This window comes from Phlebotomus argentipes, unplaced genomic scaffold (assembly GCF_947086385.1).
Source record: "Phlebotomus argentipes unplaced genomic scaffold, Phlebotomus argentipes genome assembly scaffold_18, whole genome shotgun sequence".
In the NCBI taxonomy this organism is placed as follows: domain Eukaryota; kingdom Metazoa; phylum Arthropoda; class Insecta; order Diptera; family Psychodidae; genus Phlebotomus; species Phlebotomus argentipes.
This window is the reverse complement of record NW_026776177.1, coordinates 15,946,561-15,963,983: the sequence shown is the minus strand read 5'-3', so window position 1 is coordinate 15,963,983 and position 17,423 is coordinate 15,946,561. Positions and strand designations below refer to the sequence as shown.

General features: G+C 38.9%; 3 protein-coding genes and 1 long non-coding RNA gene across 7 annotated transcripts; 3 read left to right on the top strand and 1 right to left on the bottom strand.

Moving 5' to 3' along the window:
* Positions 1-35: 35 nt before the first annotated feature.
* Positions 36-1,209, top strand: LOC132259975 (uncharacterized protein C6orf136 homolog). The gene is made up of 5 exons (XM_059757849.1): positions 36-178; positions 319-617; positions 677-898; positions 957-1,026; positions 1,082-1,209. The coding sequence occupies exons 1-5, from the start codon at positions 65-67 to the stop codon at positions 1,151-1,153; spliced, it is 777 nt and encodes a 258-aa protein (XP_059613832.1). The 5' UTR covers positions 36-64; the 3' UTR covers positions 1,154-1,209.
* Positions 1,210-1,244: 35 nt separating this feature from the next.
* Positions 1,245-13,644, top strand: LOC132259964 (stromal interaction molecule homolog). Of its 4 annotated transcripts, XM_059757833.1 has the most exons (10): positions 1,245-2,313; positions 5,557-5,717; positions 5,826-6,058; positions 7,256-7,371; positions 7,457-7,629; positions 7,706-8,276; positions 9,041-9,088; positions 10,976-11,141; positions 11,384-11,557; positions 12,201-13,644. In XM_059757833.1, the coding sequence occupies exons 1-10, from the start codon at positions 2,001-2,003 to the stop codon at positions 12,484-12,486; spliced, it is 2,241 nt and encodes a 746-aa protein (XP_059613816.1). In that variant the 5' UTR covers positions 1,245-2,000; the 3' UTR covers positions 12,487-13,644. The 4 variants fall into 4 exon arrangements, with proteins under 4 accessions (XP_059613816.1, XP_059613817.1, XP_059613818.1 ...); XM_059757834.1 differs by lacking the exon at positions 11,384-11,557 and having other exon boundaries at positions 1,246-2,313; XM_059757836.1 differs by lacking the exons at positions 11,384-11,557; positions 12,201-13,644 and adding an exon at positions 11,302-11,326 and having other exon boundaries at positions 1,249-2,313.
* Positions 11,481-16,226, bottom strand: LOC132259980 (uncharacterized). Its single transcript, XR_009468330.1, has 3 exons — positions 16,122-16,226; positions 11,650-11,762; positions 11,481-11,579 (listed from the first exon to the last, which is right to left on the bottom strand). It is a non-coding gene; the product is annotated as an uncharacterized LOC132259980 (long non-coding RNA).
* LOC132259967 (differentially expressed in FDCP 6 homolog) lies at positions 13,665-17,401 on the top strand. Its single transcript, XM_059757838.1, has 7 exons — positions 13,665-14,722; positions 14,827-15,021; positions 15,095-15,351; positions 16,188-16,403; positions 16,477-16,696; positions 16,774-16,851; positions 16,922-17,401. The coding sequence occupies exons 1-7, from the start codon at positions 14,570-14,572 to the stop codon at positions 17,399-17,401; spliced, it is 1,599 nt and encodes a 532-aa protein (XP_059613821.1). The 5' UTR covers positions 13,665-14,569.
* Positions 17,402-17,423: the final 22 nt, after the last annotated feature.

Here is a 17,423-nt window from a genome sequence, read left to right as displayed (position 1 = left end):
CTAGAGAATGGTTGGATTTGCGTAGTAAATTGCAGGTAAAAGTGGTCAGAAACCATCGTGAGCTATGGCACTGTGTCTCAGGAGTTTGCCAGCGCGTTTTGTTCCTATTAATGCGATTATTTGCACAACAAAACCGCATTTTGTACAGAAGCAGGATGAACAGTGGTCACCTGCAATGGTGAGTTCAGGGCTACCCATTGTCATTTCTAGTCTTTGGAGGTGTCACGGCACCACAAGGAAAAGGAAGAGAGTGGCAGGAAGTTGAGATTTTCATCTTTCTTTTGGATGATGTAACCTCACAATTGCTTTATTTTCCAGAAAATCCCATCAAAGCTCCGGAAAGACGTGTCGCTGCTTGGTTCCCGAGATGAGCTTTTGAGCATGTGTGATAGGACTTATAAGTATTGCGCACCAAATCCCATTGAGAAGTTCGCTGAAGCCCCAGGAGAACAAAATCATCAGGCGCCGGGTGGCGAACATCCTAACAATGAAGATCTCGCAAAAATCTTCAATGTTCTGCGCACAACTCTGCCTAAACTCTTCGTCCAGCCCATGGATTACTCAATTTACGATGTAAATCTGATATTAGAAAACAATATCACGGGGAAGCGGACAGTGTGAGTCTCCCAAAGCCCACCAGGTAGTTTGACATCTGATTTCGCAATGTCTTTCTCAGGGGACTTTTTCACTATGTGAAGCAAGTGGCTCTCCTGCGGACTGTGGGGCACTTGAAGTTTGCCTATGTAAAATTCGATGTCTTAAAAATCACACAGCATCCAGAGGACTTCACGGTTCGTGTGAGATGGCGTATCAGTGGGATTTCCGGCATGAAAGTCATGTTCACGTTCTGGAAGTACAAATTGTGGAATTTGAAAGAAACGTTCGATAACATGGAAGCGTGAGTACATTGAGAATAGCCTGGAGTTTGAGGAGGCTCATGATAACTTATCTTTCAGGTGGTATGATGGTTTCTCCACATTTTACATTGGCAATAAGGGTGTCATCGTGAAGCACGTTGTGGACAAGGTGAGTGAGAAATCAATGCTGTTTTCTTCTGTTTAGTGACATTGTGGGCTTACAGATGATGCCTGACGATAGCCGGGAGCCGAACAAGGTGCAAGCGTTCCCCATGGTCGAAGGAAGACCTGTGTAAGAGCATAGAAATTGTTTATAGTTGAAAAATAAAATGCACCGACTAGAAATTTAGAATCCGCCAACCTCCCTGAACGTAGCCGAAATGCGGTTTGTGTCTCGGCTAGGGTTGTAATTCGCCGCACTTCGCCACCAACGGAGTGTATTTTGAATATCTCTCGGCTCAGAGTTAACTTCACGCCTATAAAAATGCTTGCCACAGCGCGGCGCACCAGTCGGCCACTTGTCAAAGCAGGGATTCGCCACCAGTCAGTGAGCGAAGGAAAAACCTTGGGAAAATCAAGAATTCCCCTCAATTTCTTCCCTATTTGTCGCTCTTCTTGCACTTCCTCTTCTCGCTATTGCTCAGTGCACAAACTGTGACTATCGGTGTGGTGTTTGTCTAGTGAAATTGTACAGGAATCTAATAGGAAAAGTCGACTCACCTTGCATGAGTGTGAGTGGCGTGGAAAATGAACTTGACCCGCACAAGTTAAAGTATCTCTCTGAGGAGTCCCCAGTTTTTTTCCGCCTGCCATTCCGCGAGCATTTGCACCCGAACACCACCGCGGGGTGACAGTGTGGCGAGGCGGTTCACGCAGAGACAAATGTTGAGTGTGCACCGGAAGAAAAATTTGCGTGTCTATTGTGTTTGCTGCCGTCTTAATTTTCCCTGACGCGTCAAAGGAGCAGCTGAGTAGAATTTTTTCACACCTCATTTCAGTTTGACTTGTGTTTTATTTTTTCACCTTCCTCTACCTGATTTTCCCACTCGCTGAGAAGTGATCGTGTGTTTGGTGTGTGACTCCACGGAGGGAGATCGGGAGAGCCGTAAAGTGTCTTGTGAACCGTGAGGCAGGAGGGTCAAAATGCGGTGGCTGCAGAAGGGCAACTCCACAGTGCTGTGGCTCTTCCTCTCCGCGCTCGTCCAGATCACAGTGGATGCCCTCGAGACGAGCGGTGATCACATCCAGGAGGACTTCGAGGGGCCCCAGCGCGCCCACACGCCCAGCCCGCCATCCAAATTCACTACTGCAGAGCCTGGCGGCACTCACATGCCCCACAGCGCGCCCCCGCCACATTTTGGGCCCGCGCCCGCAAATCCAGCTGGCGCAGAATCTCGCAGCTCATACGCAATGCTGAGCCAGGCAATGTCAAAGGCTGTTAGCCATGAGTTCAGCGGTAAGTACACACCACTTTTTTCCTCTTTCCACACGCCACAGTCATGGGCAGAGATAGTGTAGACAATAGACCTGAAAATGTAGATATTTGCCGAGTTAATTGGTATTCTCAATGTCCCAGAAGAATAGTCCAATGGTCAAGTTGTTCCAGCGTTTTTGGCGAAGATTGCAAAAATACAAACATTAGTTGATTAGCTTTGCAAAAGTACGTTGACCGAAATATTGATCACAGATCCGAAAACGAGTTTTTCAAGTATTGAAACCTCAAATTCACTGAAAGCTATTCGACTGTGTATAAAAGTTTACATCATTACAGCACATTGAACCTTCCGGGATTTATATTTTTCAACTGTCATTCCTCAGAATTACTTGCCTTCAATTGGGTTTCTCTTTGCAAATTTATTCATGATCTAATTGGAAAAAATTATATACAAAAATTTGTGTGTTTCGAAAAATTTTCGCCATTCAAATTTGAGATTTGCACTCATTTACCAATTATTTCTTTAACTTAGTCTATCTCTTACGCATTAGTAAATCATTTTATAGCATAAATCATAAAATTTTTGAGAAATCGAGACATATATTCAAGGTGGCCAAAGTGTGCACAGATTTGAAGATGTTTCGCGTTTCGACTAATGGAGAATCGTTCAGATAGCAAAAGTAATTGTAATTCAATTGAGAATAGCGTCAACAATGCCCATCTCTGCAGCATGTGTGTATTTTCTCCTTCAATAGCACAATAATTAAGCAGCAGCAATTCTGTGGGCGCGATTTAGGGCAATAATTCAGCGAGATGTGCGGCGTGAGGATGAAATAGTCGAGAAGAATGGGGAATCAATGAGTGATGATGAGATACTTTCACTTGCAAGGCGAGAGAGTGGGCAAAGAGTGTAAAAAGCGAGAGAGAGAGAGAGAGACTGAAGTGGAGAGGAAAAAAACACATTTCAATACTGCGAATCTCTCGAAAAAGATATGAAAAAATTATAAATAGATTTTCTCATGATTTGATCTGTCGTCAACGACATTTTGCATACAATTGAGCATCCGTCCCGCCCGCGTTTGGCTCTTTCACACCTGCCCCAGCGTGCCTGCATTAATTTCCTTTCAGTACCATTTTCCTCAATTTTATCGAAAGACACACAAGCGCGCAACGCGCCGAGTGCGAGAGTCATTTGAAAGCCAAGTACTAAGGACGTTTGTCGAACTTGAAAATTTCAATATGCAGCGACACTCATTATATCACTTCAATACAACACATTCAATTGCCCGAGAGAGAGATACAGTGTAAACAATCGTGTTGTTTTTATTGGGTGCGAAAAAGGAAGGTAAAGTCGCGATAAACTGGATTTCTTATGTGTTGCTTTGGCAATTTATGGGCTTACAGTGAGTTTGTCGGTGATTCTCCATTTTGTCTACTTTATCACTAAATCCCTAGAGAAATATTTACTCCAGCTTTATTGCTCCATTCAAAAATGTTTTTGTTCTGATAGCGATAATAGAGCAATTAAGTGTTGGTAGAATTAAATCTTAATTGCATAGATTCAAATTTTCATGTATAGAAATGATTAAAGAGGATATTTTGTTGCTTCACAAGGAGTGACTCATGAAATTAGGGCAACATTGACAGTATTATTACATCTTCTCATCAATTTATTTTATTTTATTCATTTGCAGAGTTTTAACGAATTTTCCTACTGCCAATTTCGTGTGTTTTTCTTTCAACTTCTTCTCTGCTTAATTGTGAAACCTCGATGAGAATTGAATAGAACTCTTCATGTGATAATTAACAAATATATTCCCTCTTTTCGTGCCACGAGAATATTTTTAGCGTATATTAACGCAAAAATGGGCAAATATAATATTTTTCTTCCCCTTCTATCTTTTTTATGAGTTCTTCATAGTCGATCTTTGGTTTCCTTCGTCTGAATATTCGTGTGAAATTGTGAGGAAAGAATATTGATTTAGGTGTGATACTCTGTGTGTCATGTAATTTTATCGAGTTAGGCACATTCAATTGTTTAAGTGGATTGATAAAAGTCATGTAAATCAATCAATTCTTCACGGTATGTGCCTTCAATACCCTCAACTTCTCTAGTGTCTCATAACGACACATATTGCTCGATGAATCGTGGCGCAAATGTTATTGGAATGATTGTTGTGTTGTTGTTTTTTCCTTATGATCATATTCAATAAAGAGCAGAATTGTGATTCGCGTCGCATTGAGAGTTTTGTGGGAAGAAATTTTCCTCAACACCTCGGCCAATCGTTGATCAATTGAATTCATATGATCAATTTTTCACATATTTGGGATGTCGGGCGTATCAATTGGTTAGTCAATTAAATTTTTGAAGGTATACGTGAAATATTTATAGAATCAGCACTTTCAAATGTGCTAATTGAATGTTAAATATTTCAAAATTACATGTTGAGGCGTTGAGAGGGAGGGAGAAATTCTACTTATGCGAACAGCCTCTTCTCATCAATTCACACACCAATGGATTCTGGATTGGACTGCATATGATGATTCTTTCCTTGTATTGCAAAGAAAATCATCATTCGTCTATACAAACATTGGTTGTTCGGAGAAAGAGAATTGATTAGGAATCCACACACTGGCAATTAAGTGAACAATTTTTTTAGCACATAATTTAATGAAAATTGCCACGGGTTGTTGTAAAGTTTGTGAGATAAGACATAACACGAGTAAACTTGAGCTGTAGTTGGTTATTTATTTTCTTTGGCTGCATTGGTGAAGCATATCATTACAATGTTCTCAGCATTTTCAGCAATTAATATCAGACCTTATAAATGCATGCACTTTACCATATGTAATTTCTGTGTATGCTCACAAAAAAAAGAGCCATAATTGAGAAAAATGTTTGATAATAGAGAAGAACAAGCGCTCTATTGAACTGCAAAGTGCTTTAATTGACAAGGAATTGTGATAAAAAAATTTATATGTCTCGTGAACATGGGAGGAAGGAATTGATCATAAAATTGTCATTTGTAGGGTGATAAATCAATTTGGAACATATTAATCGGATTTTAATGCCCAATTGAGAATTGATAGGTTGGTTTTTCATGTGAATCAGTGTTTTCTTTGAAAAATTCGTAACTTTTTTTCTGAAAGAAGCATGAATTGTTCGATTCACCATAATTGCTCTGAACGTGCAATATTGAATTGGAAATTCAGTACAAAGTGCAAACTATAATTCACATGTTCGATCTCTCTATCATCTACAAGGTATTTCTGGAAGTGGTTCCCCCGATGGATCGTGTCATGCTGATGATCTTGACTGCTTTGGTACTGTTCACGATCGCCTGGAAATGGAGGCTATAAGATCGCTGCATCAGCAATTGGACGATGATGACAATGGGAATATTGACATTGCCGAATCTGATGATGTAAGACCGTAATTTCCAAACTTTTTCCTAACATACAGCGAGCGTCAATCATTTTTATGTGTGTATTTTTGCTAATTTATATCTATTTTTCATCAATTTTTGCTATAGTTTCTGCGTGAAGAGCTTAAATATGACTCAGGATATGAGAAACGCCACAGAGCCTTTCACTACAATGACGATATGCACATCTCAGTGAAGGAACTCTGGGAAGCCTGGTTGCGATCTGAAGTGCACAATTGGACGGTGGAGCAGACGAGCGAATGGCTGGCTCAAAGTGTACAATTGCCACAATATGTGGAGTTGTTTAAGCACCATAAAGTTGCTGGAGCTACATTGCCGCGGTAAGTGTGTAGAATGGAAAAACAAGGCCTAATTCTTATACAATTGGAAAAAAAAATTCACTGATAGAGAGCAAATTCCAAATAGTAAGAGAGAGAGAAAAAATGTGATAAGAATCCACTAAATGACTGGCTAATTTACCTTCAATTGTATTAATTTTCATATAAGATATATTCTCATTTTTCTCCCTCCAAAGTCTGCCTTTTTCTCTAATTTTCACGTGCCACAATCACGAATATTCATTGCACACACACAATTCATATTATTATATATCATGAAAGAGGAAAAAAATGTATTGCTTTAGTAGATCTAAAACTCGTGAATGAGTTTTCCAAGTAAATGTTTATATATAGTGTAAATAATGTGTAGATGAAATCTTTGTAATAGAAATCTCACAGATGAGATAATTAGATTTTTGCGTGAGATCGATATCGAATGGGAGAACAGCGTTTAACCAAAAATGTATAATGATTCATTTACAACTCATGAATGTACAACGCAGATCATCTTGATAAACTGGCTCATTATTGCAGAGCAATGTTTATAAAATGACTGCAAATGCAAGTGTTTACAGATCTGTGAATAATAAAAAGTACACTTTCAATCCTCAAATACAACAGTAGTTGTGTGAAAATTCATAATCAAGTAATTGTCGTACTATTGAGATCTTCGAGAGATAGACATTAATATGATGTGATTTTAGCTGCTTTATCAGTAAATCTTATCAAGTAATCGCAAATTGTGTGAATGACTTTACTTTGGGAAATTCTACAGTATTTTTCCGCTGCTGTGGAACAACTTTCTTCCCAAAAAAAACAGCCCGCGCAAACACATTTAACTCATTTCACGATAACAATATTTATGATTACTCACTCACACAACTTAATAATCCTCTCCTTGTTCCAATATACAACACCTCATCTATTTACACAAAACATTCTCTTTCTATGTAATCAACCAACATTGAATTAGAGTCTCTGATTGAGAGGAAAAAACGCAACATCTCTTTTTGCAAATCTCCCTCACTCTCAGTTGGACATGCGATTTTTTCGCTTGATGCTAGAGAGAATTATCTGAAAAAGAATTATGTAATAAAATTCACCTATTGTCTTCATTTATCTCTCTCTCTCTCTCTTTATTTTCCGAATCGTGTGCTGCTGGATCTCAATTTGGCTTGAACTTGCCCTGACGCTGGATAGATTGGCAGTGAATAACATGCACTACGTGGGCAATGTTCTGGGTATCAAAGATCCAATTCACAAACAGAAGATCGCCTTAAAGGCGATGGATGTGGTTCTCTTTGGTCCGCCACGAGGTAATTTGTTGTGATAAAGGATTGTTTTATTGTGCTTTGCCAAGTGTGTGACTCATGCAAATTGTGTGGTTTCTTCTGTCTCCAGAGACTGGAACACGGTGGAAAGACTATATTCTTGTGACACTACTGTTGAGTGTGATTTTTGGATGTTGGTACGGATATCAGCAGAATAAGAATTCAAAGACTCATCTACGTCGCATGGCGAAAGATATGGAGGGATTGCAGAAGGCTGAACAGGCTCTCCTTGAGATGCAGAAGGTGAGAGAAATAGTGACTTTTTTGCATTAAAAGTTTATTCCCTGTAATTACACACACGGTTTCTCTGTCTTCGCAGGAGCTGGAGCGTGCTCGCATGGAGCAGGAGAATGTGGCGACTGAGAAGATGGATCTTGAGCGACGTCTCAAGGAGACTCCGTCTCTCACATCATCGAGCTCGGACCTCGAAGTGCAGGCACTGAAGCAGGAGATTGAGATGCTTCGCACGGAGCTGTCGCGGGCAGAAATTGAACTGGTGGATCACTGTTGGTCACCACCGCAGGGTCTGCAGACGTGGCTGCAGCTCACGTACGAACTGGAGAATAAGAATCACCTGGTGAAGCGTCGCTCGGCGGAGAAGCAACTCCAGGCGGCCAGGGAGGCCTGCGAGAAGCTGAAGAGGAAGCGCACGAGCTTAGTGGGTGCTTTTGTATCTACACACGGGAAGAGTATCGATGACGTTGACAGGAGTATCGTTGAGGCGCGAAATGCCCTTGGCGAGGTGACAAATGAGCTCCAGGAGCGGATGCACAGGTGGAAGCAGATTGAACAGCTGCTCGGCTTTAGCATTGTCAACAACAATGGTCTGCCGTACCTCGAGAGTGTCCTCTATGCGCGCAACGGTGGAATAACCGCCAAGTCAGGAAGAGGTGAGAATGATAGTCAATTGCGAGGATAAAAAAAGTAAAATACAGAAAACATCTGACAAGACAAGAAGACACACAATCTTATCTATTCCCTCAATTGACCTGGATTCAGTTAGCAATAGTTTCTCTGTGAAGCCGATAAATCTTTTCAACAAAGAATAAAACACCGAAAAGCCTCTGTGTGAATTGTTGATGGTGATTGAAAAGTGAGCATAACTATTAACACATTTTCATCGACAATGAAAAGTTGTGTGTTGAGGCCAATTAAGATTCAATTATTCTTTTTATTCGCCTTTTATCAAGTGGCCAATAACTATTGGTGGAAAATTTAAACTCGGATGGAAAAAATAGCACGTTTTTGCTGTGAAAGAGACAAAAACAAAAAGGAAATAGTAGAATAAAACAGCTAAAAATGAATTCGGTTTGTTAACACTTCGGGTGGTAATGAGGTGATGTGTGTATGTGATTCACAAATGGGTTCAATTTCTTGTGACCCTCACTTTGATATAGCGAATTTTCTCACGATAATAATATTCTCTTGCCTAAAAGATGATTTTATGCAAAATCACAGAGATTTACGTGCGCTAATTGCTAATTGAATTCTTCAATTTATCTCTTTTTCGTGTCATTTCTTAAGTTTGATTTTAATTTTTATTATACACTTTTTATTACCATCTTCTTGCTACGTGTTCGCGTCAATTGATGTTGTGTATATGAAGAAAAATTAATTTTCATGCGAAACTAAAAAGTGTTCTCTTCTGCTCTAGGACGCATCACAAACAGTCAAGATGATTTGGATGATGAGTCCACACAAGGTAAGGTCATCCCATTTGACAACTTTTCTGTTTTCTCATCGGAATAGAGAATCTTTTGTGACAATATATATATATCTATATATAATTATACATTTTCTATTTAAAAGAACCTCACACTATATTGTCGATTCTTAACGATTTTACACAGTAAAATAGAGATAAAATGTAAATGAAACCTTATGGCAGTTATATTTAAAGTATAGAATTAAATATATAGTTCTTTTTTACATAAACATGAGAATTTCCTAACCATTTTGAAACTACCATTTAATGAATGCATTAACCTTTGTATTTAGTCAGTATGAACAAAGGCTAATTGAGAGCAATATACTATATTTTATTGATTAATTGGGTGATGAAAGTAACAATTTATATTGGCTATATTCTTACTTAATATGTTTAAAAACTTCCTTGGTCACTCTATTATGTGAAATGAGTAGTCAAAAAGTGTAATGATAACGTACATATATTTTAACTATATATGCAACAAAAGTGAACATGAAAAACCCCAGACCGGTGATAGAATTAAGACAGAAAATGATATTTGTAAATAGCTTTGCTTTCATATTACTTCCTATTAAGTGATCCACGTTTTTTCTTTTACATTATGTCTAACACTTTGGAAGATTTTACACACATGAAGGATTAAAGAAAAAATCACAGCAATCTTTTATGGCAATTCTTACAATTAGGAACATAACATTTCATCATGTAGACAAATAATAATGGATAATAATGAATGATGACTTAAAACCAAATGAGAACACATTTAAAATCTTGGTAGATGTTCGTACTTATAGAAATCACACATCTTTCATGAATTGTTCAGAAGAGAAAAGATGATTTAAACAAAAAAAAAACATAAAATCCAGTCCGTCTTCATTCTCTTAATTAATTATTATCTTGATGAATATTAAGAGACACACTAACACCCACTAATATTTATTTTGATATACCTAATTATTGAATTCACTGTATGCTCTCCTCAGAGTGTTTTACTGAATGAAGAATGACTTTACGTTCTTGCGCTTGAATTGCACAATATTTTCTACTTTTCACAATCTCTTTCTCTCTCTCTCTCTCTCTCTCTCTCTCTCTTTCTCTCTATCTTTCCGGAAGATCTTTTTACAATGATAGAATTAGTGAACAAGCAAAAAGAAATATCCGTCACATTGAGAGATTCTCTGATTTTTGTTTATTATTAAATTACTGTTGCAAAGTGACAATTAAAGAGAACACAATTATAAAGAACAATCAGTAGAGAAAAATCAAGTAGAAAATAATGATGAAAAAAAAGACTTGTGTATTATTATTTATTGTTGATTTTTCATTTACCTATTTTCATCAAAATAATAATTTGTTATTATGAATATCTGTGTTTTTTCTTTGACTTTTCTTCCTCCTCATGGAATGTGTGTTTTTTCGTCCATTGTGTCCTTTTTTCATTTGCTCTTTTATCCCCTTAGCAGTTTTATTTTTGCAAGATAAAAACTTTAGTAGTGTTGAATTCTCATAATATGGAATACCATATCAATTTTTCGAAGGATATTTATTACACCTTTTCCTAGCTAGTTAAGTGATTTGTTTTGGCATGAATTTTGTATCAATTATTACATTTCATTAGAATTTAACTTCCATAATTGCCTTATATTGTAAATTAATTTGATAGATAAAAAAAATGGGACAAATCATGGTGATAGATTTTCCTTATGCCACATTTTAAAGAGCAAATTCCAGTGATTTTTTCCTAAAATATTTTTTTCTTTCTCTTTGCCTCTTTTTTGCCAAAACATAAAAAATCTGGGCTCTTCAATCACCTCTTTTGCTTACTGTCCCAATGGAATAATTTGCAATACGAAAAAATACCTCTTTCATCGTACAATAAAGGACGAATGGACAACTTCGATCGCATGTTCGATGATTCTTCAGCGAGTGAGGATGGCGATACGAATCCTCCTGTAAATCCAGTAAAATTCACTGTCGGTTCCGGATCACCCACACCACAATCATCTGGCTTCAACTCCCTCCACAATATTATTAAAAATGCAGATAGGTATTGTCTTGAATTTCCTAGATGCCATTGTTGTTGTGTATGTATAAAAAAAAGAGAAATCTGAGGAAGAGCTTTTGCCTCATGCGACAGAGAGTTAGAGCTTTTCATGTTGTTTCTCGTGTTTTTTTCTTAAATCTTTTTTTACCATTTTTTTATGGAGAAAATTGTGACGCGCGAGGAATGTGGCTTACTGTTGTTAACGCTTTTACCAAAAAGAAAAATCCGAAAAACTACCTTTCTAGCTTGGCATCGCTAGCGTCATTTGAGGAGACAACGAATCGACACTCTTGCGAGAGAATCCTTCCGCGTGACTTACCGCGTGTGGGTAAAAAGTTGACGTCCGGACAGATTCCACCACCGCCACCGCCGCCAACTTTCATCACCGGAAAGGCTCCAATGCCGCCGCCGAGGAGAAGGTTTGTGTATCGCATGGCATTGCTATGTTACATGTGCATTGAATTGATCGCCTCTTGCCGGCACAGTTTTGCAGCGATGTGCTTTGTTTTACCTGTTTATTTTCCCTCTGTGTTCTTTTCAAATGGGTGTTAGGGTGTGTCCATTGAAGGAAAATTGTAGAATCCTCGAAGCCATCCCAAGATATAGATAGCCATTATGAAGTAGCTGAAAATACAGAGTTAGCATTAATAGTTCAGCTCCAAATGACCTGCATAAACTCACAGAGTGTTCCTTTTTCAGCAATAACTCGGATAGAAGAGAATGAATTATGTGCTTTCAGTGCAAACTTCCTGCAAACTTCACCTCACGTGTAATCACAATTTATTGTGAAAATGTGACAATGGTCGTAAATTATGTCGTGCTGCTTTCTCTGACCGCTCTTAAATAAAGCGATTAAGCGGAAATTAGTAGTAGCAATTTTTTCCTATTTAATGACTTCGCTATTTTTGCTCCCTCAAACTCATACTTGAGATGTTACTCAATAATATCATTTTCATGTGTGTGGTTTTTCCCCACCGAAGATCTATCCGAGTTGTTGCTGAATGGAAATTTGCGTGAATGTGTTAAGGAGATTTGGCTCATGGCTTGTGTGATCTCTTGCAGCCTCAGCAGCTCCTTCATTAAGAGGTCTCAAAGCACAGACATGGTCCCCGTGGAGTCCCCAACATCAACGAGCTCTCTTGTATCGTCAAACAGCACCATCACGTCCACAGTCAGCGAGCTCTCCTCCACATCTCACGGCCAGCAGCATCACGAGACCGACGATGTCACGCCACCGTCCACGGACTCATCAATTGTTGATGATGAGTTCAAGAAGCGTCGACGAAAACTACATTTCCCATCGTTTGGGCGAAAGTCCACCAAGAAGTCCGCCTCTTTCACACACTAATCACACCGCGAGTCTCCTGAGTTTGGATTTTTCCGTGCGAAGCAACCCCTTCTGACTCTTCTTTCGGCCACTCTTGAGCGCCATGCCCGCCGAGATGTGTGTTGTGGAAGAGGAACACGCTAATTGATTGAGATAGGGCAGAAGCGGTGTGGAAAATAATTGCAATAATGCACCCTCACGGAGGCGTGGGAGGTGTAGAACCAATGTCAATTACGGAATGATTTGAAGATACAATGTGAGATAGAAGAGAGAGAAAAATAACAGGAAAAGCAAATTAATGCGGATTATTGGATGATCACGCGCGAAAAAATGTGAATTCATAAGCAACAGATTTGAGAGGCAATAAGGAAAATCAATTGTGGTAATATTGCAAAACAGAGTAAATCAATCAAGCAAATGATGATCGGAAATTGTCCGCAAGAGTATTTTTTTACCTTTTAATACGGATTAATTTGCAGATGTGGTGAAAAGTTGAAGAGGCAAAAGAACACAATATAACATGGAAAGTGAGATGAAAATACTTAAAAAAATATATAATTTATGGGTATATAGTGAATTTTTTTTAAGCTTTAAAGGGTAAATAACAATTTCACTTAATCTTGTGTAGACCACTTAATTTTATTGTTCCCCAAATTAGCGCAAAAGATAGCCCATTGATAAGTGAAGCACGTGACTTTATCTAATCTTCACAAAAGTTTCTCTTTTGTGATATAAAATCTGTGTATAAGCTGCAAAGTCCCTCGAAGAGAAAATAAAATATCCATTCCCTGTTATTTGCAACACTTTGATAAATTATATTCAACTTATAGTGCAGATTTATATAATTTGTATTGTGAAAAGGAGGCAGAATGAGAGCTTTTTGTACGGGGAAAAAGAGCCACTCCAAATTCAATCGAAATGACCTAACTTGCTTAATTTTTTCGATAAATGCGACTTTTCTAAAAGACTTGCCAAAATTTTGTATACACGACAAAAAGAGAGAGAAAAAAAACAAATAGGATGTGAAATTATTATGAAATTGTATAAACTTCCTCTCGTAGATAGGATAATTTTTATTGCAGGTAAATTGATAAAAGAAATTGTTATATAGAGAAATATGGTGCTGCAATTTTGTGAGAAACAATGAATAAAAATATTTGAGAATTTCCTTAAAAAAAAGCACCACACTATCTTTCACTGATTTTGTAATCTCTGGCGACTCTACCTTTTCCTCATTTGCAACTGTGAAATTGTTGGAAAAAAGTCATACAGCCGAAAAGTCAGGTAAAATTTCATTACGTCACTCGCAATTCAGTGATCACAGAAAAATTTACGCTCAATACAGTGGCGACGAGATGTTTGTAATCACAGATTTCTATTCTTAATTTATGTTCTAATTATTATCTTATTTTAATGTATTGAAAATCATCACACATTGGCTAAGGATAAATTCTGAAATAAGTTTTCTTTATTTCCAATACAACATTTGGTCTACTATCAAAGTCTAACGTGATTTGAGCACAATTGCAATGAGTGTATCATATGTACTCCAGAGAGATGGAGTGGTGGTGAGGAGTGAGAGAGAGGAGAAAAAGATTGTGCCCAACAGACCGCAATTCCCCACCTTTCTGTGTATCTGAGCCGTACAGAGGAGTACATTGTATGACTTTTTGTGTTTAATTCATTTTAGTGTAAATTCTCTGTCCATTGTGCTCGGAAAATGTGTGTAAAAAGGTGTCTCAAAGTGGGAGACGCAATTAGAGGCTCTAGTGTTATTCTGGATTTTGACAAAGTTGAACATATTTCAACTTTTTCCACTACTCAAGTCACAAAGTTTTCTTTCCTCTCCCAGTGAGATCTGCCGCAAGATAGATTTGTAGAATTCAAAGTGGCGTGATAATTCCAGTGATAAAAAAATGTGCAATAGTCATTCTAAATTGAAATTTATGTGCGTTTGTGATGAGTTTTTGGCGCGAAAACGCCCTTCGTGTGTGAAGAAGTTGTGAAAAACAATTTTTTTTCTCCACTCTGGCAGTTTTATACCTCTTTTTGGGTGAAAAATAAACACAAGTATTTTGCAAGCAAGAGTGAAAGTCGGCCGAAAATGCATAAATTTATGGTGGTGAAGAAGTCATCGCGCGAATTGGAGCAGGACGCCTCAACGTCCTCCCACAGGAGAAACCCCGCGGAGAAGCTCAAGTCATCTGACGAAATGCCTGTGATCAAAATGTGTGGATACTTGAAGAAGAAGAGAAATGTGAGTGTCCATGAAAAACCACCCAAAAATGTCCTCCTTCACACAAAAAAACACACACAAACACACAAATTTCAATGAAAGCCAACAATTCTTTCTAATTATAGCGCGTGGGCGGTTGGCAAAAACTGTGGTTCATTCTTCAAAATCAACTACTCCTCTCCTATAAATCACGAGAGGACTATGAGAAGAAACTGGCACCCTTCAGAGATGTTCTCAATCTCGTTCCCGGCACTGTGATTCGTCCTGCATCTCGAATTCGCTTCACCATAGAATCAACGTCAAATATCATTTACACGTTTGTACGAGAAAAGCCTTAAAAAGCAGCTTTTTTCTCTCTATTTTTGTTCTTCAATTTTTGTCGCTCTCTTTTAGCGCTGCAACGACACCAAAGAATGCTCTCAGTGGATCAGCTCAATTGTCGATAGTCTCAATCAGCAGCACGGCTCAAATGCCAGAGGCTTTGCATTACTTTCTACCCCGATGGAAAAATGCGCAAGACTCCCAAAGTTGCCAATAATTAAAAATACTGCGCGTATTCTCAAGTATCGTGATTTTGACGATGAGACCTATTCTGACGAGGAGGAAGATGAAGAAACTGAAATCACAGAATACGTGAATGCCGTTATTCAGTGAGTTTTTTCACCTTTTTCTACCACTCTGCTTCCCATTTAAAGCATTTCAACTCATCTTGATAAATTCTTCTGCCCCTCGATTTCGACATTAAATGCCACGCTCTGCTCTTTTATTCCTCACGTAAAATGTGTTATTTTTAAAAATAAAACACCACTTCTAAAATTAGACTAAAGGAAAAGCGGGTCGTTATGTGTTCTCAAATGCTGGAAAACACACACGCGCGCACATTATATGACTAAACCATTCCTTTCGGGGAAAATAGTGCATATAAATAAAAATCATGACTCGAAATCTTATTCACTAATTTCTTGGCCTTTGCAAAATAACACATTCCGTCGTGTGTTGGGAAATGTGTGTATTGCCAAAAGCAAGTAGAAAAAAAATACATGCACTAATGACCAAAATAATATTTTTCTTTCCATCTTCAATCGTAAGCAACTTTAGAGCATAAATAAGAATTTCAATGAGACTGAATTGAATTCGCAGTGTTTTGTGTGTGTGTCTATTCTTTCAAACTGAATCCCAAAAGACCGTGAAATATCGGCTGGCTGATTTTTACAAGATCTCTTTCTGGAACTCATGCAAATCTTTCCTTATTACTTCTTGAAGAGTGCAAGCACCCACGATTATGCTAATGAGCAGTACCAATTAGAAAACATGAAATTGACCACCCATAAATATTGGCACCAAATCAAATACGCCCCTGATTTCTTGCATAGGACAAGCCAGACGAACTATAAGGATAAATTGTGATATATTGTCTCACCGCTACTCTGTTGTTTTTCCTTCGTCACTGCGTGTGCTCTGGAACCGACACACGCTCGCTCCATAGGGATTCTGGACTGTGCGAGGGAAGCAACCCGAGCCGGGGAAATGCAGTGAATCAGTATCTCGAATACCACCGCAGTGGAAAGATGTTTTCATGCACCATGAGTGCATCTGCTTGCAGTGTTTCCCTCCTTCGGAACTACATGCACACCGAGGAGAGAATTGACGAAGACATTCTCGAGGGCGACGAGGCGGCAGCTGAAAGTAAACAGGAAGATTTGTAAGTCACCCAGATACACTAATACCGCATGACTTTCTTCTCTTTTAATTGTCTCACATTCAAATTTTCGCAGTGATAGCGACACCGAAGAGCAAACTCTCTGCATTTCTCTGGACGACAAAATTTCCCTGACATGTGACGATGAAAGTGATACTTTACACGAGGAGAAACCATTAAAAATTGACGAGCCAATTTATGCTGCTGTCGACCTCAAAGATAAGTACGCGCGAAGGGCCAAGCTGAAAGAGGAACAGGAAAGGGTGGTGAAAAGTGTTTCTAGTGATTATGAAGAGGTACTCTAAGGTTCAACACACTCTATCCATTATTAATGTTTCACTTAACCTTTCGTCTCCCTTCTCTCCCACCCAAGATCGTTAACTTGCCCACACTGCCGGAAAATCGAGAGAAAACCTCCGAGTCTGACGAGGAGGATAACATCTACGAGCCTGTAAGAGCAAAACTTCAATAAATAGTCTTTTGCACATCATGAAATTCACCGTTTTCCTTCTCACCTGCAGATTGAAATCGCCAGTGATTTGTCCAGCGACAGTCGAGACGGACGCAATGGGATGTGGAAGTACTTCTCCAGTCGCATCAACATGGACAACTTCACAGACTTCGCGCGAAGGCACCGCCGAAGGGACGAGAGCACATCTGAGCCGACCACACCCTTTGTATCATCCCTGGCGGAGATTCGGAAGAAGTGGGGCTCCCATCGGAACTCCATCAAGAGCCGCATGAAGCGCATCTATAGCCGGCGAATGACAAAGTCAATGCCCGAAGTGGGTGGAAAATCGCCAAATGAAGAGAGGAAGCTGTTCAGAAGCCTGTCGAGGTTCAAATTTCCACGGGCGTCGTCTCTTCTCGAAGATCTGGCGTCCAGGAAGCGACTCGTCGAGGAGCCTCCGCCGAAAGACACTGTAAAGGAAGAGGATGCCAGTGAATTGGATAAATTTCCTGGCGGAAAAGTCGTGTGCCATAGCACATTTTACTACTAAAGAGCATCATTTCATCTGTGAA